Genomic DNA, 24,231 nt, shown 5'->3' on the forward strand with positions numbered 1-24,231 from the left:
CATGATTGCCATGTTATTGTCCAACATTTACTCCCTCTTGCACTACGTGGTATGTTGTCCAAAGAAGTGTGTGAGCCACTAATTGAATTGTCTTTATTTTTTAATATGATTGGAGCTAAGTTATTAAGGATTGATGACTTCGAGCAAGTTGAGGCTCAAATTCCTATAACTCTTTGCAAGTTAGAAAAGGTATTTCCGCCTTCATTTTTTGATGTCATGGTGCACTTGCCTATTCACTTAGCTAATGAAGCTATGCTTGGTGGACCTGTCCAGTATCGATGGATGTATCCCATAGAACGATGGTTATATTTTTTGAAATCTCTCATTGGTAATAGGGCTTGGCCAGAAGGTAGTATTGCAAAGGGTTACATTGCAAAGGAATGTATGAATTTATGTTCAAGATATCTGCATACAATTGACACAAAATTTAATAGGCCAGAACGAAACTATGATGGTGGTTTGAAAAAATCTGATGGAGGATTATCTCTATTTTGTCAATCTGGAAAAACATTGGGGGCTCCAAAACAGCGTGATCTTGAAGCAAATGAAGTAGAGCAAGCACATATCTACATACTGAAGAATTGCGATGAAGTTCTACCATTTCTAGAGTATGATTTTTTTCTACATATCATACTTCATTGCCTTGTTTCTTTAGGATTATTTTTTTGTTTGACATTTGTGGTTCAATTTAAATTTGTAGAGAGTTTGCACAAATTCATGTAGATTCTACTCAACACTTGTCTGATGATGAATGGAACAGACAATTTATTGAATGGTTTCAAGATAAGGTGAGTAATATATACACATCAACAACAACAACAACAACAACCCAGTTAAATCCCACTAGGTGGGGTCTGGGGAGGGTAAATAGTACGCAGACCTTGCCACTACCTCGTGGAGGTAGAGAGGCTGTTTCCAAGAGGAGTAATATATACACATCAAATTTGGAAATCTAATATTGAGTTACTCATTTAGAAGCGATCAATTTTATCTTGTTGATAGGTTGCACAATTGCATAAAGAAGATGATAGTCGGATCATGGACGATCTCCTTGCACTTTCACGTGGTCCTACTAAATATGTATTACATTATAATGGTTACATTGTCAATGGATATAGATTCCATGCAGAAGCTTATGATAAAAATTTAAGGACTCAAAATTGTGGTGTGGTTGTCGTTGGTGAAACTGATAAACATAGTGACAACATTGACTACTGTGGAGTTTTAACCGATGTTCTTGAATTGCAATTCACGGATAGAAGAGTTGTTTTGTTTGAATGCAAATGGTTTGATGCATATGATAAGACAAAAGGAGTGAAAATAGATGAGTATGGCATTGTAAGTGTAAATTGGGGGCGATTTTTGAAAATAAATGGGCCTTTTGTATTAGCTGATCAAGCCTCTCAAGTATTTTATGCTAATGATAATTCCAATAGAGGTTGGTGTGTAGCAAGAAAGGTACAACCTCGTGATTCCTATGAAATTGTGCAACAAAAGGACAATGAATTTGAAAATTTAGAAAATTCTTCACAAAATAAACGAAAAAGAATGATTGAGGTGAAGTATCTCCTTAAGCTTTAGCATATTCATTATTGTACATTTTGATACATGATTTTTGTTAGTACATTATTTTTATAGTGTCTTAATTTTTTTTGCCAAGTATATGATTTTTAGAATGTTTTTTCATTTTTTTTGTTAACACATTGTCTTTGTTTTTTTGTTAGGTTTGATATGAAACCATCCAAGGATGAAAATCAGGTGGCATCTAGGGTGAAAGCTACTACTAAATATGCATGTGTGCCACCAGATGCTATAGGAAAGGGACGAGGAAGAGGGCTTAAATCTATGTTGTCTTTAGGGGTGTCAAGAACTGATATTCCATTTTCGCCATCTACTGATCAAGTTATGCAGTACAATCAATTTACTGAAACAAGTATGGGTTTTTATTTTTATTTGTGTTATTAATTTGTACGAGGAATTTTAATACTAATTTTTTATTGTCGATTTTCTTATACTAGGTGTGGTTGTAAAGGGACGAGGAAAAGGTCTTAGATCTATGTCTAATGCTCAAGGAGTGTGAACAATGAACAAAACCTACTTGAGTGTTGAGAAAGGACATATTCCATCTTTTTCATCTACTGATGAACTTATGCAATACATCAAAACAAATTCATCAAGTATGACTCTACAATTTATTGTGTTTTAGAATTGCATTTAATTTATTGTTAATGTTTATCTGATATGATTTCTTGCACTAGGTGCTCAAGGGAAGTATCAAGGGCTTAAATCTATGTGCTCAATTGAAGATTCTGAAAATGAGGGGAGATCTTTCAATCAAAATGATCGTTATGTTAGTCAAAATACGTCAAGACCTTCTGCTGATCAAGGATGGCGAACAATGAATAAAAAGTTTTTGGCTTTTGAGAAAGAGCATATGCAAGTTGATGTTCCAATTTCTCTTTCTACTGATGATGTTATGGAGTCCCCCCCAACATTTGAAACAAGTATGATTTCTTAAATTTTTTTCTTTTTCAGAATTGAATTTAATTTGATTCAAGTACTTTTACTGATACAATTTCTTGCATTAGGTTTCTCTCAAGGATTGCGAACAATGAATAAAAAGTTTTTGGCTTTTGAGAAAGAGCATATGCAAACTGATGTTGCATTTTCTCTTTCTACTGATGATGCTATGGAGTCTACCCCAACATTTGAAACAAGTATGATTTCTTAATTTTTTTTCTTTTTAAGAATTTAATTTAATTCAAGTATTTTTACTGATATAATTTCTTGCATTAGGTTTATCTCAAGGATTGAGAACAACAAATAAAGCTTCCTTGGCTCATGAGAAAGAGAGTTTGCATTCTGATATTCCAATTTCTCCTATTGATCAAGTTAAACAGTCTGCCCAAACAGCTGAAAGAAGTATGCTTTCATTTCTGAAATCTATTTGATCACAAGTTTATCATATGTACAATATTTTCTACCATTTATAAATTATGTAAATGTAGGTTCATGTGCTACTGGAATGGATAAAAAGGTTCGAGGAAGTAACAAGTGCAAAGAAGTTGCATTGCTTGATATTGGACAAAAGCTAAAAGTGACATTTTACAATAATCGAACAGTTGGGAAGAATAGTAATCTATTTTCGAGGCACTTGGGAAAAATAGTTCGTGATCGTAATATATGTCCATTGGGAGTATCATCATGGAAACACATTAAGGAGGAAAAGCTAAATCACATGTGGGCTGTTGTTAAGGTAATTGGATTAAGTATTTCAATTTCTTCTTGGGCTACTCTCTTCTTAATACAATTCTTGTTGCTTAATTAGTGTGCTCCTTCATGTTTCAATTTGATACATTATAGGATAAATTTGATAGTGATGACATGAATAGTCATAGAGATCATGTTTTGGGATGGATGAAAGAGTTATGGAATAAATGGAGAGGTCAATTGCATGAAAAGTATGTGAAGGGTAAGCCTATCCAAGAGGCTCTTAAGAATATGCCTAAGGGGGTAGAAAAGAAGCAATGGGAATGGTTGGTAAAAGAACATTTTACTTCAAAAGATTTTCAGGTTTGACATATTACCTAATTATGTAATTTGTTTCATACTATGATTTCATTTTGATAATTTATTTATAACATTTGAATTTAATGTTGTTACTCAAATATAGGCGAGAAGCAATAGAAACGCAATAAATAGAGCTAAGCTGAAAATGCTTCATCATATTGGTAGCAAGCCAATTAGAGAGATTATTTATCAAAAGGTGTTACCATCAAATCTTTTTCTGTCTTAATATTGATGAACCGTTCTTTGACATGTTTACTTTTATGTAAAGGGCGGAAAAGATGGCAATCCACCAGATTTGGCAACTATCTTTTACGAGACTCGCAAGAAGAATAACACACTAGTTGATTCTGAAACAATCGAGAAGCATGTGCGTTTGGTTAATTGAACATGTTCTTAACATTTAGTTATTATAGGATCTGGAAAAAAAAATTCCTCTATACACTCTGTAGGCTCAAATTCAAGAATTGGTGGAGTCTGAACCATCACTTTCTAGCATAGAAATTGTTGAGAAATGCTTTGGACCTCAAAGTCGTAGTCATGTATTTGGCTTTGGAGGTGGAGTAAAAGCAACAGATTTGAAAGGTGGGACTTCCTCAAAAGTTGAATTGTTGGCTGAGCTACGTTCAACTCAAAAGGAAAACCAGTCTTTGAAGGATTGCATGTCTAACTTTCAAAATGAGATGAAAGAACTGAAGCAATTGAAAGAATTTTTTTTAGCGCAACACCGTAATTATCAGCCTCCAATTCAAGAGAATGACTATTCGAATCCTTGATTATACCATGTGAGTAAAAACTTACCTGAAACATCAATTTATTGTTCTGGTTCAGCGTAGCAAAGCTATTAATTCCTGGTTGTTTTATCTTAAAATATATTTGCACGTTTGATAAATTTTAGAATGATAAATAGTCTATAAATTTGGATCACTATTGAATAGTACTAACCTCATTCTAATGGAGAAAATATTGCGAAGAGCTCTGTCAATATCAGATTCTTCTAATATTTGCTTCTTCAAAGCTAACTCGTGATAAATTTTTACAGAGAAAATTGACTTTTGGCTATTTAAGGATTTTCAAGTGATGATAACAAACTCATTTAGAACATGTAAGCTCTTCTTCCTCTCTTAACTTTAACTTTTTGACTAAGTTTTGTTCCTTATAAATTTTCGTTTGCGATTACAGTTTACTCATCACAATATAAGTAATTCTTGATGTTTTACTATACAATCGTCATAGCAACATTAAGCTGACTGGAAACTCAGACCATTTTATGACAATATGTTTCTAACTTGTGTAGTCATCGAGTACCTCATATGAGGATATTAGTTTTTTGGTAAGTAAAATTTATTACCAAAGTGAACAATCCAAAACAAAATCCTCCAGGAGACTTGGACAACCAGCCCCAAGCTCTACCAAACATCACATTCTAGTAACTATCCATTCCACTTTCCCCATATCTCTTCTCATCTTCTTATAAACATTTCTAATAGAGTATTGATCCATAAGCAGCAAAGTATGATCATTTGAAACCTCAACATTCCCTGTCCACAGAAACCTTCTACAAATACCTTCTACATCTTGTCTATAAGAGGCTTGCATTGGGATATAGATATTCTTTTAGTACTCAAGGGTACCCCCAAGTATCTAAAAGGCAATTCTCCTTTGATGAACTGAAGCTATTGTAGTATTTGGTCTTGAACAGCCTGTTTGATTCCTCCAAAATACACACTGCTTTTATCTACATTTGCCACCAGTCCTGAAGCCTCTGAAAATTGCATAAAACATTTATGTAGATAGCTCACAGATTTTATATCTCCCCTGCAGAACATCAACAAGTCATCAACAAAGCTAAGTTGGATGATTTTTTGTCTCTTACACCTAGGATGGTAATGGAACTCATGGTTAGTATGAAGGCTTTTTAAGACCCTTGTGAGATAATCCATGGCTAATACAAAGAGAAAAGGCGACATGAGATCCCCTTGTCTAACTCCTCTTCTAGCTTAGAATGGCTTTGTAGCTTTTCCATTGACCTAAAATGAGTAGGATACAGTAGTAACACACTGCATAATCCATTTGATCATCACTACCGGGAACTTCATCTTATATAAAATTTGCTCCAAGAAGCTCCATTCAAGAGAGTCATAAGGTGTAATGACCCTCCTGGTCATTTCTGTGTCTTGCCTTCTCTGTGTCGTTTAGAGCATTCCTGTAGCGACCCCAAGTCATTTATGACTTGCTGGGACTGACAGTTCAGTCACCTGGTCGTTCATTTGGTCTTGGTGCGAGTTTTTGTGTTTTGAAGCTAATGAACCTTGAACGATCATTTTCGATCAAAAGTTCAAGAAGATGACATCGGAATCCAATTCTGACGATTCAATCAGCTCTGGAAGGGTCATTTTAGGCTAGTAGCGTGGTCGACATGACTCTCAAGATTTTCAGTGTGAGTCGGTGCGATTAGGCGTTTTAACTTTAAGTTTAAGCCTAAGTTTGACTTTGGTCAACATTTTGAGTAAACGCGCTCAGATGAGAATTCGATCAGTGCGGTTAGCTCCGGAATGTTGAGTTTGGTCTAGATTGACCCTTCTTTTGTGTCCCGAGGTTTTCGTTATCTTTCCGAGCCCTTTTGTGGGTTTTGACTTAAAATGACCTTTGGAAGTGGGACCCACTTTTTATCGAGATAACCTTTGATAGAAATTTTGACTGCGCCGTTGAGTCCAGAATATCGAATTTGGTATGGTTGCATATCTCGTTTGCGTGCACAGGGTTCCGAACGAGATCGGAGTACCCCTAATCGCACCGACTCACACTGAAAATCTCGGGAGTCATGTCGACCATGCTACTAGCCTAAAATGACCCTTCCGGAGCTGATGGAATTGTCAGAATTGGATTCCGATGTCATCCTCTTGAACTTTTGATCGAAAATGATCGTTCAAGGTTCATAAGCTCCAAAACACAAAAACTCTCACCAAGACCAAATGAACGACCAGGTGACTGAACTGTCAGTCCCAGCAAGTCATAAATGACTTAGGGTCGCTACAGGAACACTCTAAACGACACACAGAAGGCAAGACACAGAAATTACCTGGAGGGTCATTACATAAGCTTTCTTCATATCCACATTCACCATACACCTTTTAGAAATACCTTTCCTAGCATATCCTTTCACTAGTTCATGGCTTAGAATGATATTGTCATGGATTGCTCTCCATGGTACAAATGTTGACTAGTTAGGATCAACTATGGAGCTCATCACCTTCTGTAACCTTGCTGTGATCACTTTAGAAATGATCTTATGCAGTACTGTGCAACATGAAATAGACTTATATTCCCCAATTCTTGTAGGACTGGCGACTTTTGGAATTAGAGTCACTGATGTACAATTAATAGGTGGGTACATGGTTCCTGTTTCAAAAAACAATAATACTGCAGTTATAATATCCTCTCCCACTACTGGCCAAGCCCTCTTAAAAAAATGAGCATTGAATCCATCATATCCAGGAGCCTTCATATAATTTATGCCTTGCAATGCTATTATCACTTCCTCCCTTGTCACTTTGGTTGCTAATAGTATTTGTTGCTCCCTATTTAATGTATTTCCATTCTTCATGATAGTTGTACTCACACTAGGTATATTCTGAGCTGCCTTGCCCAACAGATCCTTATAAAATGTATTCACTTCCAATTCAAGAGCTTCTTGCGTCTGAGCTTTAATGCCTTCTGAGGTCATGAGACATGTAATTGTATTTTGAGCCACCCTGTTCTTCATGTTAGCAAAGAAGTATGTAATATTTGCATCACCTAATTTTAGCCATTATACTCTCGACTTCTGTTGCATAACACTTTCTTCAATCTTACTCCATTTCTCCAATTGTATCTGCAGCTCTTTTTCATGCTGTCTGTTGAAGGCTACTGCTCTAGGATCCCTCATACTCTCTTGTAGACTATGCAGTTGACCTCTGATATCTTTGACCCTGTTACTCACTTATTTAAACTTCATGATGTTGAGCTGTTTAAGGTTTGTTTTCACCCTTTTTAGCATTTGCCATATGTCGTTCATATCCTTCTTATGTCCTCTCACCCATGCTTCTTTCACTCGTTGTAAAAATTCTGGATGCTCAACAACACAATTGAAAAACTTAAATGCCTTGTGACTGCATCTACTTTGTCTGTCTAACTCCAAACTCAAAGGGGAATGATCAGAAGTACATGGATTCATTACAGTGACCTCCATTAGAATCATATTCAGCATTCATTCGCCATTCACTATTGCTCTTATCTATTTTGCTACAAGTATGCCCATTAGACCATGTATAAGTTCTGCCAATTGATTTCAGTTCTGACATACCAGTATCAAGCATAAACTCATTAAAGTCCCTTATTTCTCCCTTTTGAAATGGATTGCCTAGTTGTCTATCTTCACTTGAGAGAATAACATTGAAGTCTCCGATGCATATCATAGGTTCTTGTGTCCTTGTGGAAATCCCTCTCAGATCTTCCCACAGTTTAAGACTAGTATGAATAGTATGCAAGCCATAAACCACCACCAATTGGAACTTCATGTTGTNTAAGCTAATAAGCTAAATAACATAAAATTATAAATACACTTTAAACCCAATTACTTCAATTGAATATTTAACAAAAATCTTTTTGAGACGATTTTGGAATATTCTTGAAATATACTAATTATATGCCTAATTATAGGAAATATAAGTATTGTCTAAAAATTATAATAAGTGACAAAACTATTTAGAATAACTTGAAAAAATATTTTGAATTTTATAAAGTCACTTATTTCAAATAGTTTGGAATTTCAAGAAGCTCAAAATTAATTCCTATCGTGGATGGTCAAAATTGGGTGTCTACACTGCCAATTGATTTCAGTTCTGACATACCAGTATCAAACATAAACTCATTAAAGTCCCTTATTGAAGTCTCCGATGCATATCATAGGTTCTTGTGTCCTTGTGGAAATCCCTCTCAGATCTTCCCATAGTTTAAGTCTAGTATGAATAGTATGCAAGCCATAAACCACCACCAATTGGAACTTCCTGTTGTTCCTCTTCACAACTACTCTGCCGTGTATATATTGCTCAGCCTTGTTCAAAGTTATGCACTCAATTAGTTGAGGATCCCAAATCAACCAGATTATACCCTGATCACTGTGTTCATAATTTGCTTCCCATTTCCATCCTTGTGCACCTTTCTCCTTGAGCTTATTTTCTATAATCTTTGGTCACGACAATATTGTGTTCAACACTTCCTAAAAGAAAATAGCCTACAAAGTTCCAACTCTTGCAGCAATTAGTGTTGCAACTGCTACCACTATATTGTGTACAACAATTTCCCACAAAAAATGGCAACCAAAATCTCAACTGTTGCAGCAATTAGTGTTACAACTGCAATTTTTATTTGATTTAATCACATCTTTCTGTTTATCTTTATAGATAGGTCTTCTAAATGAAAGTTTTATTTCTTTTACAGATTTTGGATGTTGAAATTTGCAAAAAGCCAATGTTAAACAACATGTAGATTGACCATTTTTTGCTGGGAAGGTGAAGGCAACTTTGGATTATAGTTTAAGGCTAGTATATGATTTTTTTGCTAAGCATTCATGATCACAATATTGTTACTAGCTTACCTCATTGTTGTATATAGTCAGATGCCTTATACTCACCTTATTTTGTAATTACATTATATATTATATATGAAAGCAACAAGTTTATATTAATTATCGTATTTTCTAGGTGCAAATGCAATGTGATTTAAGAACTAGATTGTAAATCCTTAAAATCCTTTTGAGTAGGAAATCTGTAATGGTTGCGAAATGATTTATGGATCACCTTCAAAATGGTCCCGAAATGATTTAGGGACCAGCTTAAAAGTTTTCATAAATTGATTTATAGACGAGCTAAAAACTAGTCGCAAACTAATTTATAGACCAGCTTCCAAACTGGTCGCAAAATGATTATGGACCAGCATAGAAGCCATCCCAAAATGATATATGGACCAGCTAGAATCTAGTCGCAAAATGATTTAACGACCATAATTTCGATTTCAATATGTGCGAATAGGTACCAGATATATGGTCCCTAAATGTATTTTAGGGACAAGTATTATACTAGTCCCGAAAAAGAATCAGCGACCAACCCGATAATCTCGTCCCTAAAGGTCCTTAGCGACTAAGGCTATAAGGACAAGTGCAGCTGGTCGCTATTGTCCTATTTGGGACCAGATTCTTACTTATAGCGACCAGTTTTCCCTTCGCTATTGGGCAGTTTTCTTGTAGTGTTAGGGATTATGCAAATTGTTAAGAAAAGAGTATGTTTCCTCTCATCTCCCTTATTAGTCTAAGTTTCCCATCTACTTCTATCTAGCTCTATATTTTCTGATCTTCTTTCCCTCCTGTTAAATTTTCTCAATTTCATTGTAAAGACGTTAGTCATTTCCATTTCTCAATTGTATTTTGTGTTATTCAGCAATTATAATATATATCCTCGTTGTGTGGTAAATTGAGTTGTTACAAATTACCAAAGCAAAGTTCTCCACATTTGAAATTTCTAGCGGAAACATTATGTTTTCAGCCATGAGAACATTAAACATTGTTTGGCCTGATTTTTTATCTTTAATAACGCATGCTCCATCATCAAACAGAAGTGAATATTCATTAGCCATGAGTTGCCCAACACTCAGTAAATTATGGGCCAAACTAGGAACAAATTGAACATCATGAAAAAGCTTTACTTTACCATGGATGTTTATTATTGCTACTGTTCCTTTTCCTTTAGCTTGAAGACAGTTGTTATCACCAAGCCTGACAGTCGATTTTAGTGTCTCATCATCAAGTTCTTTGAAGATTTACTTCATACCTGAAATATGGTTGGAGCAGTCGCTATCTACAAGCCACATATCACCTGCAACTTCATTAGTATCACGATAAGCCATGAACAACTTACTTTCTTCATTAGTTGTCTCTGCATAATTCGCTTGTTTCTCCTTGTAACAGAAATCTGCTTGCACATGCCTGAACTTCTTGTAGTGGTGACATTGTTTGTTGCTTTTATTTCATCTTTTCTCATTGAAGTATCTTTGTTCAAAGCATTTGCCTCGGCCTCGACCTTGACTATTTCCATGAAATGCACCTGCCCCGTCCTCTTCTTGTCGGTGCCTTTTCATGATCTCTTGAATTTGGTGCCTCCACCTTAGATTGAAATGATTTTTCTTCCTGCATTTTTGTTGACCTGTTTATCCTTGCCTCATGGGCTTGTAAAGAACCCATTAATTCATCGAATGAAAATTTTGACAAATCTTTGGACTCCTCAATTGTATCCGCAACATGATCAAACTTAGGAGTTAAACTCCTTCAAAATATTTCAACAATAGTTTGATCAGTTATTTGGTCTTCGTATGACCTCATTTGACTAATAATAGCCATTGCTCTAGACAAAATTTTGCACAGGTTCATTTCCTTTCATCATTAAAGATTCAAACACATGTCGAAGAGTTTGAAGTTTTACAACTATTACCTTTGATAAGCCTTGAAATTCTGTTTGCAAAATTCTCCATGCTTGCCTGGAAGTGGTGGCTGCTGCAATTCGGGAAAACACTGTCTCATGGACTGCTTGTTGAATGAAGAACAATGTCTTTGCGTCCTTCTTTCGGTTTTCCTTCAGTCTCTACGCTTTATCCGGATCTGCATACCTAGTCTCTATCAAGTCCCAAAGATCTTGAGACTTAAATAAAGTCTTCATCTTGATGCTCCAGAACTGATAGCTTTGTCCCGTAAAAATGGGTATGGCTGACTGAGATATGTTTAGAGAACTTCCATTGGAAGCCATGGTGTTTTTTCTGTTAATAGGTCGCCTGAATCTAAGTGTGATCTGATACTATAAATTTTGGATAACACAGATCTCAAGCTCATTTAAGAACCAAAATATTGGAAAGGAAAAAAAAATAATCAGCAGGCAAAAAGTGTTGTTGAACTGTAAGCTTCTGTTTCTTGCTATCTTCATCACTGGCAGAGATATGTTCAGAGAACTTCCATTGGAAGCCATGGTGTTTTTCTGTTAATAGGTCGCCTGAATCTAAGTGTGCTCTGATACCACAAATATTGGAGAACACAGATCTCAAGCTCACTTAAGAACCAAAATATTGGAAAGGAAAAAAAAACTAGCAAGCAGAAAGTGTTCTTGAACTGTAAGGTTCTGTTTCTTGTTATCTTCACCATCAATGATGCCATTTTAATAGGCTTACAACCCAATTAAAATGCAGAATTAAAAGAGTACTAGCTCAGTAGTGCTTTCAACAAAAAAGAGAAACTTAAGGACCAACTTACAACTTTCCTAGACTAAGTCAATGTCCAATAAAATACTAAAAGAAAGTTGCAATAACTTTTCTCTTCTTTTGTTTGAATCATTTATTCAACAGGGGGGATGGTAAGTAATAGGACCTTAGTTTAGTTAAGATATGTCTTTGGGATTTTGGTCATAGTTTAGGGATAGCTGGGCCTTATCCCTTATATGTATATATATATATATATATATACATATATATATATATATATATATATATATTGTTATTTTATGTTTTTTTATACTATCATGTAATCATATCATTGTAATAATATATTATTTATGGATAAAAAAATTTAAAACTATATAGGGATTTATAATTTTTTTTATAAATAGGAAAGAGTATTTTCTAGAATAAATAAATTAAAGGTGACATGATGGTATAAAATACATTACACGAATGGTAGAATATATACAACCTATAATCTGTTTGATTAAGTTCACTGAAAGCTAAAATTAGTTATAAGAAAATACTTGTTTTAAAAAGTTGATGTGTTTGATCAAACATTTTTAAAAACAAAAATTATTTGTGAATACTAGCAAAAGCTTTAAAAAAATAGCTTTTCTCCAGAAGCACTTTTTAAAAAATTCGTCAAACACAAAATTATTGCTCTAATATCAATTTTTAAAAAAAAAAAATTGTTTGTCAATAGTAGCAAAATCTGAAAAAATATGTTTTACTCCATGAGTACTTTTTGAAAGTTTCGCCAAACATGAATTTCAAGGTAGAGTTAAGAGTTAAGTCTTGAGAGTTATTCCGAGTCATTTTGAAAATTCTTTTTTTTCAATCTTTTTAAAACTTGTTTTAAGACTTAAGTACTTGAGTTGAAGGATGAGTAAAGTTGAGTTCATTTTTCGAAATGAATATATGGGAACTAAGTATTCCCAAAGAGTAAATGTTTTTACATTTAAGATGAGAGGATACACCGATTTCCCAAAAAGTTCATGAGCAGTTTTGATTAATTTCTCTTTTTAGAGAAATCTTTTGAGTAATAATCTCAAAGTTGAGGATGAGGAATGTTTTCTTTAAAACATAAGACCTAAGTTATATTTTGAGAGTAGTATTGAGCACCGATATGGGGGAGAGTTCAAACAACTCACAGCCCCCATAAACCATGTAGCCAACGTGGGTAAGAAGGGTCATACTTTTTAGATGATTCCTTATTGATTTTTAAGCATAGCTTAGTGGATCTACTTAGTTGAGGAGTTCAATACCCCGGCAAGGTATATGACAGTTCTGGCAGCGTGGACGAGACGTTGGATCATCACATAGCTCATAGTGATGGTTGTCGATTAGAGAATCTCCCAAACATAGTTTATTTTGTACTTTTACATAAAAACTGAGTTATTATTGTATTTTTCAATACATTGAGTTACTATCTACTATTTTTTAAAATCTTTTCTTTATATTGCATCTTTATCACTGCTTTATATTGAAATGAGTTGAGGTTGAGTTGAGTTGAGACGAGGTAAGTTGTTTCTTCAGTTCTACTTCAAGTTTATGTCTTGCTTTAGCTTTCCACTTACATGCTCGTACATTCAATGTACTGATGCCAATTGTCCTGCATCGTTTCATGATATAGATACATGAGATCAGGATTATCAACAGGTGATTCATTGATACCAATTGCAGTTTTAGAGCTATTGATAAGCCTCCTTGCTTTCGGAGGATCTCTTATTTATTTTTGTCTATTTCAGTTTTGTTAGGATAATCGGGGGTCTTGTCCTGACATCCCTCATAGTATTAGAGGCTTCATAGATAAATATATAGTGGTAGTTCATGAGTCTTTTATCATTTCCTTTGTTAAATGTTGAGACCTGAGTTGCCCTTGTTACCAGTTTGAATATTTTTAAATATTCTGAGTTTAAGTAGTGAGACTTTTGAGTTAAAGTTTTCATTTGAGTTTATCTGATGTTGAGTAAGTCTTCCGCTGAGAGTTGAGCCAGGCTAAGGGTTCGCCTGGGGCCAACAATGGTTCTCGAGCGTCGGCCACATCCAGGGTGTAGGCTCGAGGCGTGACATGCCTATAGAGGTATAGTTATATTTTCATGGTAATTCAAAGAAATAAATACGAAACTAATTAAATATTACAAGGGTTTCTTCGTATTCTTCTTCTGAAATAATTAATTTATTAATTCATTACGGACATGATATATCTAAAAAGATTACAAAGGTTGTTGGGCTATCCATTTTTTAAACATATAGAAGCTCTCTTTGTATTTGTCCTCTGGAGCTGTGTGTCCTCCTCCCTAATTGAAAATAAAAGACATTTGAGAAATATGAGAATATGAGCACTAGATGATTTTACTATTGAGTTTGAGAACCAAGATATATAAATATATAAACGAGTGTACAAAATTCTTGCCTTTACTGTTGTGCATGTCATATGATTTGAGAAAGACCTTGTGTAACTACAAATCAAAGATATATAAGAATTTCATGAAAATTGTATAGTCTTATCTAATTTGAATGAAAATCTAGGGAAGTAAAATTTGAATAGTCATACCCTGCAACTTGTCCATCAACCGTCCATGGACGCCAATCATCAATAGCTTATCCATACTTGTGTCGATTGGAAAGGAACAACCATGTCATGATCACCACTGTTCAATAAAAAATAAATTGTTATGTATATACTATTTATAGTAACTTCAGCTAAATATTATCATAGAGTGAACGTATTAGACCTGTATATAAGTGATCGATAACCTTTTGAACCAAGGGTTACTTGATACGATATACTATTCATGAAACTTGTAGCCAAAATACTATTCCTACATCTCGCCCATGGTCTTTTTATAGTTCCCTAATCAAAGAAGAACGAAAAAAAATCTTTTAATATCTCGAACCATATATATAGCTCTTAGGAACATTTACTATACATATACAAATAAAATGAATTGAAATACCTTACTAACATGGAGAGCCTCTTGAACTCTCGGGTCATTTGCCCAATAAGTGGAAAGCTTGCGTGTGGCGACCTATAATCAGAAAGTATATACATATATATTTATAATTACCTTGTATTTATGTAACTCGTCAAGGAAAACAGGACGTATGCGTCTTTCATACAATGAGATTGATTATTGCATATATACATGATCACTATGTGTACGAGTATGTAGAGGACTAGAGGTGGCTCCAAAATTTGAAGTTATTGAATATTCATACTTTGAAGTAACATTTGAGAGACTTACACGACTTTCTCGACAGATGAAGTCATCGTATTTTTGAAAGATGAAATCCTCTTCAAGAGACCTTCTTTCACTAGACAATTGGTGTGGTCGGTCAGAGTCTGTTCCATAGAAAGGCTCTAGTATTTGTTGGTCATTTATACCACTCACAAGCTACAAAATTGCATTACAAGAATATATTGCATTACCTAAGTTTGTAAACCAATTCGAAAATGTTACAAATACAAAGAGGAATGTAAACTTACATTCTTGAACATTTTAAAGTTTTCAACACATAGTTTGTTGGTAGGATCTATGTTTTTTTTTTTTTTGTTCTTTCAAGTAATCAAGACTTATCTCGATAGATTATTTCATTTCATATCATAAATGTTGCATAGACAATAATTATTCTTTTAATTTGTAATTGTGGTTACTCTTTTTTTTATATACCACTAGACAGTGGTCTAGTGGCTTTTTATTAATAATAAACATTAAAAAGTCTCAATAGGATTAAGTACAAGCAAGGGAGGCTAGGCCTTCCTTACCAATCCTAATGAGATACCTATCCTCTACTAATTAACAATCATGAAGAAAATACAAGCTAGAGAGAACTAAATATTCTACGATCATCATAAAGTTTATAATACACTCTATGATGATATTACAAGTGAGGATTCTTAAGTAATAAACAATCATAAAAGCCAAGGAGAAAGTTGAGTTATCAACCTCAAACTTTCTTTTACAAATGTATGAACCAAAAAGATAGATTGGCCTTCTAAAGGAACTTGAAGTATGTTTCTCTTGTCTTCTTCTTCAAATCTGTCCAATAACACTTGGTAGTTCATCATTTCTTGGCTTTATTGGATCTTGTTAAAGTTTTTGACACTATCATATGATTCTGTTTTGCCAGTCGCATCGGTAGGTGCCTTGGAACAAACTCCTCAGTCACTTTACCATCCCAACTATGCTTTCTTCCATGCTTCGTTTTGTTGTTGCGTTGATGCCTAGGAGAAATATCAGCATTCCTAGCTGCAATTGCAAAACAATAATCCAACATTTCCTCCTCCTCACCTTCCTCATAGATGTCCTCATCATCTAGATTAGCAAATTTATTTGGCGACAAAGTACTACTACAACCAAATTGTAGTTGTCTGTTAGTGTTAAGAGGTGTAAGAGAAGTCAATTTTTTAATATTAGAAATCACCAAATGATCACTTAAGATTGCAACAACATTTGTTAATGATGACAAACCTTGTCGGGGAGTTACTAACTTGGCACCGCTAGGCACAAAAGCAGGAGCTGTTGGGCTCAATTTCTTTTGCATAGGAGGGGAATTGACTTGTTCTTCCTCTTCATCGGTTATATCTCCCCACCTCGGAGTACTTGTCGCACCCTGTTGTTCCTTAGAAATAACTAATTCATTTGTAGAGTTAACTTGAGATGAATTGATCTCATGCACAATATTATTCGTAAGAGCATCAAAAGTGTTAAAACACGAGATCTCCTTTGGAGCAATTTCTCGAGCACCTGAATTCATAGTTTGACTATCTACAACCGGTTGCACTGTGTTACGAATAGGCGAACCAATTCCAATACTTGGAGATTTTTTCTTCTTCACCACAGCCCAATTAGATTTATGTACCAGTTCCACTCCTTTACCTGTACTCTTGGCATTCATCAAGGCGATTGAATTAGTTCAGTTATCACGTTCAAAAAATTTATTGGCATTGTTGACCTGCTGTGACATGTTGTCAACCAAGCATTCAACACTTGCAACACCCGGAGCATCATGTTTCACTCCATCTGCCACTACCTTCGCACTCATGGGATCTAATGCCAACTCAACGGTTGCGTTAATTACCAAAGGATGTCCTGATTTTCCAAAAAGCACTACGTCATATCTGGTTCCATTTAGTTGATGTCCATCATCTATCGTCAATGCCGCGATTGTAGCTGCATTATTTTGGCCCTCATCATTAATGTGAACTAGAGTGGAATTTGTAGTCAAAGAAAGTTGATTTTCATTCAAATTTTTCTCCATTGTTTCAGTAGCTCCAACTTTAATCCCTGATGAATGGACATCATGAACAATATTAGAATCAATCTGCAGAAACCCATTTTTTCCACTTTTGCATATTAATTGGATCATGTGAAAACTAGAGCTTGATGTAGACCTTCTTCCATAGTGTATTGATTTATCTCTTCCAGTGTGAATATTGTAATTGTAGGTTAATTCTCCATGAACGATATCTATAGATTTCAGCTTTAGTTTTGTCCAGTTTGGATTGAATTTAACATAAGTTGCTTCTGGATTAGAACTAATGTTTGGCACTCCCACAACCATAGGCTGGGGAGAGGATGCGGCTATCATGAGCTTTTCTTTTGTTGTTATTGTTAAAATGAAGAAAATACTCTTACAATTTTTATTATCTTTATAAAGAAAAGAAGGAGTGTGAATAGGAGAAAGTTAGGAATTTTGTTTTGTAAAGCTTCAAAGAAGTTCTTTAAGGAATGAATTGATAAAACTATCGATTTCTTAATATGTGTATCATTTTTCACTGTTTCTATACTATACTATTTGAGATACTTTATTCTACAGTAAATGAGAAGCTAAACAATTGACTATGTGTGTGATTTAGACAATTCACAACTTTCAAAGGCCTATAGAGGTATAGTTATATTTTCATGGTAATTCAAAGAAATAAATATGAAATTAATTAAAGATTACTCCCTCCATTTCAAATTAATTGAATTGTTGAGGTGTTTCACACTCTTTGGGAAAAGAAAATTAAGACATAAATTAGGCATAACTTTTCATTTTTACCCTTATTAATTATTGTCAAATTTATGATTAAAATAACTAAACATTAATTAATAACTAATTCCAATGCTAACTAATGAAGGGTGGGTAAAATTGAAAGAACATTCTAAAAATAGTCTTGAAAATTGAACAATTAAGTTAATTTGAAAAATGTAAAATGTCTCAACAATTCAATTAATTTGAAATTGAGGGAGTAGAAGGGTTTCTTCTCCTTCTTCTTCTTATTCTTCCGAAATATTCATATATTAATTTGAAATGGAGGGAGTAGAAAGGTTTTTTCACCCTCTTCTTCTTTTTCTTCCGAAATATTCATATATTAATTCATTACGGACATGATATATCTAAAAAGATTACAAAGGTTGTTGAGCTATCCATCTTTTAAACATATGGAAGCTCTCTTTGTGTTTGTCCTCTGGAGCTGTGTGTCCTCCTCCCTAATTGAAAAAAAAAGACATTTGAAAAATATGAGAATATGAGCACTAGACGATTTTACTATTGAGTTTGAGAACCAAGATATATAAATATATAAACGAGTGTACAAAATTCTTGCCTTTACTGTTGCGTATGTCATATGATTTGAGAAAGACCTTGTGTAACTACAAATCAAAGATATATAAGAATTTCATGAAAATTGTATAGTCTTATCTAATTTGAATGAAAATCTAGGGAAGTAAAATTTGAATAATCATACCCTGCAACTTGTCCATCAACCGTCCATGGACGCCAATCATCAATAACTGAATAACTTAGATACTTTATCCATGCTTGTGTCGATTGGAAAGGAACAACCATGTCATGATCACCACTGTTCAATAAAAAATAAATTGTTATGTATATACTATATATAGTAACTTCAGCTAAATATTATCATAGAGTGAAAGTATTAGACCTATATATAAGTGATCGATAACCTTTTGAACTAAGGTTTACATGATACGGTATACTATTCATGAAAGTAATTGTGTAACTTGTAGACACAATACTATTCCTACATCTCAGCCATGGTCTTTTTATAGTTCCCTAATCAAAGAAGAACGAAAAAAAAAATCATTTAATATCTCGAACCATATATACAGCTCTTAGGAACATTTACTATACATATACAAATAAAACGAATTGAAATACCTTTCTAACATGGAGAGCCTCTTGAACTCTCGGGTCATTTGCCCAATAAGTGGAAAGCTTGCGTGTGGCGACCTATAATCAAAAAGTATATACATATATATTTATAATTACCTTGTATTTATGTAACTCGTCAAGGAAAACAGGACGTATGTTTCTTTCATACAATGAGATTGATTATTGCATATATACTTTGATCATTATGTGTACGAGTTTTTGAGGTGGCTCCAAAATTTGAAGTTATTGAATATTCATACTTTGAAGTAACATTTGAGGGACTTACACGACTTTCTCGACAGATGTGGTCATCGTATTTTTGAAAGATGAAATCCTCTTCAAGAGACCTTCTTTCACTAGACAGTTGGTGTGGTCGGTCAGAGTCTGTTCCACAGAAAGGCTCTAGTATTTGCTGGTCATTTATACCACTCACAAGCTACAAAATTGCATTACAAGAATATTATTGTATTACCTAAGTTTAAAATTAAAACAAATTCGAAATGTAACAAAAACAAAAAGGAATGTAACCTTACATTCTTGAACATTTTAAAGTTTTCAACACATTGTTTGTTGGTAGGATCTATGTTTAGATAATCGCCTTTGCAAAACTCGTTCAACGACTGATACAACAAGATCCAAATTATCATCATTTTTGTGTCATTGTGTTTGTATGATACAAAGTTAATGTATTATGAAATAAGGAATGGACCAACCTCATAAAGTTCGTCAGATATTAGCCCCATACCATGACAAAAAGGAATTCGGTAATTGTCTTCCTCAGGAAATGTTACTGGATTTCCAAGTGAATGGCCCTTAAAAGGATATTACCATCGAATTAAAACAGTATTTTCTTCCTTAAACGAAAAAGAAAGAAATATAAAATTAACCTTAAGGTTGATTAATGGCTCTTTTCCTGGTTCAATTCCTGCATTTTCAAACAGAAAATATTGTGGTTAGTGATGCTACACATTCATATTACGTACAAAATTAGTTACGTTGGTCCTTACCATCTGATATTAGTTGAACAATAACTGGAACTGTAATGCCTGAATATGAATCCCCAGAAACATAGAAAGGGTTCAAAATGAATTTTGGATGATTAATAAGCCACTGCATAATATATTTGATTGCTACTTATTAGTGTCTTCATTTCCTTATGATGGCTCATCTTCAGCCTGATGACAGATAGTTCATGAATTTATCAAATACCTTTCTTAAAAATTCGTAGACCTGATCGCACGCTTGTAGATCAGTACACTTGCACGCCTCTGAAGTTGTTGCATACGAGAACCCAGTATTAACAGGCTGCTCCAAGAAAACTATGCTCGCGAACTACCAAATTTAAGGAAAACATTTATTATATATGCTCGCGAACTACCAAATATATGTATGTCGATGAAGAAAAAATTTAAAAAAATAAATTGTGTTACCTTGGTCCATGAATATGGACTTGAAACAAGAATTGGTAGGCTACCATTGTATGCCTTTTGACCAAAATCCAATGGACCTAAACAAAAAATGTATCATGAACATATTACAATTGGTAACCTGATTTAACTAACATGCTATCATACGTTAAATTTGATCTATTTAATATTTACCTACTTCGTACACCAACCCTGTGAAGGAAGAGCAACCGGGCCCTCCGCTTAGCCATAGCAAGAGCGGATCTTTTCTCGGATCGGATTCGGATTTAATTAAGTAATAGAATAGTTGTACTTCCTCAGATTTACCAATTCCAATATATATGAGAATTTCAAAAATTCATCACTTCAACATTTTTTTGAGACTAGTATATAGGTATTATGTTATGAAAATACTATTACTACTACCTCATCAATTTCTTGCCCTTCAAAAGCTAAAAGAAATTTTCATGTTTTAATTTATATGACGTAGTAATTTGATTGAACATAAAGTTTTATCAAGAAACTAAAGTAAGACATTTCAACCTTCTTGTATTAAATGTCATTATATTTTTGTGTAATTAGAAAAGACTATTTGACTTAAAATCACTTATGGACTTATTTACGCATTTGGTCACCAACCAAAATACTTACAAGTCAAAATCGATTGAAAGGCTTATAAACACTATTTGTTTGATCACATTTTTAAATTATTTTATCTGATATTTTTTCTAGTTCTCAAAATATTTTTTTCAAAACAAAATTCCTAACTTTCTCCTAGTCACGCTCCTTCTTTTCTTTATAAAGATAATAAAAATTGTAAGAGTATTTTCGTCATTTTAACAACAAAAGAAAAGCTCACCAACACCTTCTACCAAACACATCAAATCAATTGTTTCTTATAAGTTGTCACTTTTATTCAAATAAATAATAAATATTTGTTAATAAAATTAATATATTTTTCAATTCCTAAAAGTTATTCATTATTTACAATCAACTAACTCGAACAAGCTCTAAAGCTTTTAAAACCTTATGATCTCAGATATATCATAATATATATTTGTATAGTTATAAGACGGTTGAACATGACACATGAAAAAACATAGATTATATATACTAGTCAAGAAATTAAGAGGTAAAATTAAAGCTTCATATTGATGACACATAAAATATATATAATTATAGAGACATTAAAGAGAAGAAAATTACTCAGTCTCAAGATAAAAAGGAAGAGGTCCATCAAAACCAGGAAGATATTCAACAATTGAGTTATTCTGAGGAACACTTTGTACATGTACAAACAAAGTAACACGAAAAAGAAGATGAAACATCATATAATATACTCCACGTGGCATGTTTGGATAATTTTCTATGGTACAAGAAAGCTAAGAAAGCACATGTTTATCCAACGGTGGATCCACATGCTTACGACGGGTTGCACGTGTATCCATTAACTTTGAAAAAAATCATGTATTTATATGTATATCGATTTTGAGAAACTGATAGAAACTAAATATAATAAATAGTGTTCTCATAGAAAACATGAAATGGAAGATCCGCCCAAAAGTGAGTATGTTTATATTGAAGGAAGATGTTTTTTTTTGTGAAGCTTTGTCGTACTCTTCAACTAATTCAGAGTTATTTGAGTCACCCCAGTGGCGGAGCCACGTACACTTAAGGCTCAAATATTCATCCCTTTTACAACTGGCACCACAAAGTACATCCTATAGCAACTTGTAAAGTGGATGGCACTTTATCAGGTGATGTTTTGGTACAAAACGTCACTTTTCCTCCAATACATCATATAGCAACTAAACCATGATCAGGTGATGTTTTGTTCAAAAAGTAAAAAAAGTCTCTCTTAATATTCTAATATTAACAATAACATGAAAAATCTATTTATTGTGTACGAATAAGACAAAACTAGACTAAAAAGGTACTATGACTTAGAAGCATATATACTCTTTATATACTTTTCAAATGTAAAAATTTCTTTAAAAACTTGAAGAATTCATTTCCAAATTCATAGTATCCTCAAGATCATACATTTAAGTCATGATTTCATGGTAACCACCATTCATCTATCTCATTTACAACACGTGTGATCAATAATGCAACATTCGCATACATGTAAGTATCATAATGTAGCAAGAACAAACATACATTACACAATCATAGAATCACAATTACCACCTACCTCGAAACAAGCTTGAAACCCTAAGAAACTTGATCCTTCCCTTTCCGGATTCGTTCCGCTTGTTCTTGGTCTACAAACAATCATAATGACACGGGAATCAATAAACCATCACTAATTACCCGAATTGCTAACAATTCTATGAACCCTAGATCAAACTCATGATCCCAAGTATCCAAAAATATGGTTGTTTCCACCATAAAATCTAGATCAAAACCCTCCCCCATTGATAATTACCAATTCTATTACATTCTACAAATCGAAAAATGGATTCGGGGAGTGGAAAACTTACCTTTAGCCTCAAGAATGGTGGAAAACCATTAGGAGTCACCTGGGGTTCGTTCCTTAGCTCTAAAAATTGATAAGTGCAGAATTGGGTCGTTTAGGGATTTATTTACGACCTTAAGTCACGTCGAACCCGCCACAGCGACCCTCATCCCGCTTCAGCGTCCCCGCCAGAGTGGCCAAAACCCCCGCCAAGGCGGCTTGCACGAACCAGTGAGCTATAAAGAATTTCAAAATCCTCATTTCACAACACACCTCCAACCCACGCCGCTCAAAAAATACCCTTCACGCTAAGATCGATTTCGGGAGTTCTACTCGCCTGAATTCGATTCCGTAAAGTCGTACGGATTCCTTAACGAGTTATCTAACCACTGTCGCGCCCCATTTTTCTCAAAACGGGTTTTGGTGCACGACCTAACAACTCTTTTGGGCTTTGGGTGATTGAAAAGTCGTCACCTAACGAATTAAGGTGCGTTAGGGCACCTATCTAACATAACTAAGTCTAGCTAAGGTCAACGAACCAGAGATCGGGTAAGGGTTCAAATTACATCGAGGGGAAGGTGTTAGGCATCCCTCGAGGTCCACAAATGTGGGTCCCGACCGTATCTCATGCAATATGTGGGGATTACAAGTAGCAATTATGGTCACTTCAATTATTGGTTTATTTAATTAGCATGATACTAAGTGATAAATAATATTAAACAATTAAAGCCATTTTAATTATTTATTTATTTAATTAAGCATGCGAAAACTTGGTGATAACAACATTAAGCAATTAAGGGCGCTTTAATTATTTTAGTTAAATATATAGGCATGCGAGACTAAGTGATAATAAACAAGAAATAAATATTTAAACAATTAATAAAGAGAGGAGCGAGGAGACAGAAATTGCACAAATAATTAAGTAAACCATTTTTATTTTATTTAAGTTACCCCAAATAAATATAATAATAAACCAATAAAGGGACAAAGGAAAGGGAGACTCTAAAGGACTTTAGGATTAGCACTCGACTTTCTTATTTCGATCGATTTCTCGTAGGGACAGACAAAACAAAGTTTGTCATATAGACCGAGTCGATGTCATCATCTCCGTAGGGCCTAAACTACCCCTACCCCACCACCACATGCTTTTCGTCTCTAAAAGGTGTCTAGCGTCCCCACTTAAGATCCAAGAGGCATTGGACTGCTATTAGGGTGGATTTGGACAAAGATAAACTCCTAATAGGCCCACCTAGACACCAAGTCAAACAAATAGGACAACACTTAGCACGTAAATCTCATATTGGCCTCTAAATTTTATTAGACATGCTAGCAAACACA

General features: G+C 34.1%; 2 protein-coding genes across 4 annotated transcripts; one reads left to right on the forward strand and one right to left on the reverse strand.

Annotated features, from left to right (window-relative positions):
- Positions 1-2,083: 2,083 nt before the first annotated feature.
- On the forward strand, positions 2,084-4,343 carry LOC125862848 (uncharacterized). Its single transcript, XM_049542973.1, has 9 exons — positions 2,084-2,177; positions 2,259-2,504; positions 2,589-2,717; positions 2,797-2,922; positions 3,009-3,256; positions 3,364-3,573; positions 3,674-3,766; positions 3,839-3,937; positions 4,020-4,343. The coding sequence occupies exons 1-9, from the start codon at positions 2,084-2,086 to the stop codon at positions 4,341-4,343; spliced, it is 1,569 nt and encodes a 522-aa protein (XP_049398930.1).
- Positions 4,344-13,963: 9,620 nt separating this feature from the next.
- Positions 13,964-21,763, reverse strand: LOC125862578 (serine carboxypeptidase-like 11). 3 transcript variants are annotated; one of them, XM_049542691.1, is made up of 14 exons: positions 21,642-21,763; positions 20,631-20,776; positions 20,460-20,536; positions 20,239-20,361; positions 20,037-20,139; positions 19,917-19,954; positions 19,743-19,841; positions 19,563-19,649; positions 19,316-19,465; positions 19,036-19,107; positions 18,800-18,930; positions 18,602-18,715; positions 18,461-18,506; positions 18,183-18,344 (listed from the first exon to the last, which is right to left on the reverse strand). In XM_049542691.1, the coding sequence occupies exons 1-14, from the start codon at positions 21,761-21,763 to the stop codon at positions 18,261-18,263; spliced, it is 1,392 nt and encodes a 463-aa protein (XP_049398648.1). In that variant the 3' UTR covers positions 18,183-18,260. The 3 variants fall into 3 exon arrangements, with proteins under 3 accessions (XP_049398647.1, XP_049398648.1, XP_049398646.1); XM_049542690.1 differs by lacking the exons at positions 18,183-18,344; positions 21,642-21,763 and adding an exon at positions 13,964-14,165 and having other exon boundaries at positions 20,635-20,777; XM_049542689.1 differs by lacking the exon at positions 21,642-21,763 and having other exon boundaries at positions 20,635-20,777.
- Between the last annotated feature and the right edge of the window lie 2,468 nt (positions 21,764-24,231).

The sequence above is a fragment of the Solanum stenotomum genome, chromosome 4 (genome assembly GCF_019186545.1).
Source record: "Solanum stenotomum isolate F172 chromosome 4, ASM1918654v1, whole genome shotgun sequence".
NCBI classification, from domain to species: Eukaryota; Viridiplantae; Streptophyta; class Magnoliopsida; order Solanales; family Solanaceae; genus Solanum; species Solanum stenotomum.

Coding starts and splice junctions, on each gene's coding strand:
- LOC125862848 (XM_049542973.1), top strand. CDS start 2,084: ATGAACAAAACCTACTTGAGTGTTGAGAAAGGACATATTCCATCTTTT. Junction 2,178..2,258: donor CATCAAAACAAATTCATCAA/GTATGACTCTAC, acceptor TTCTTGCACTAG/GTGCTCAAGGGAAGTATCAA. Junction 3,767..3,838: donor GAGAGATTATTTATCAAAAG/GTGTTACCATCA, acceptor TTTTATGTAAAG/GGCGGAAAAGATGGCAATCC.
- LOC125862578 (XM_049542691.1), bottom strand. CDS start 21,763: ATGTTTCATCTTCTTTTTCGTGTTACTTTGTTTGTACATGTACAAAGT. Junction 20,362..20,459: donor GTCCATATTCATGGACCAAG/GTAACACAATTT, acceptor TAAATTTGGTAG/TTCGCGAGCATAGTTTTCTT. Junction 18,931..19,035: donor AGGCTCTCCATGTTAGAAAG/GTATTTCAATTC, acceptor TTCTTTGATTAG/GGAACTATAAAAAGACCATG.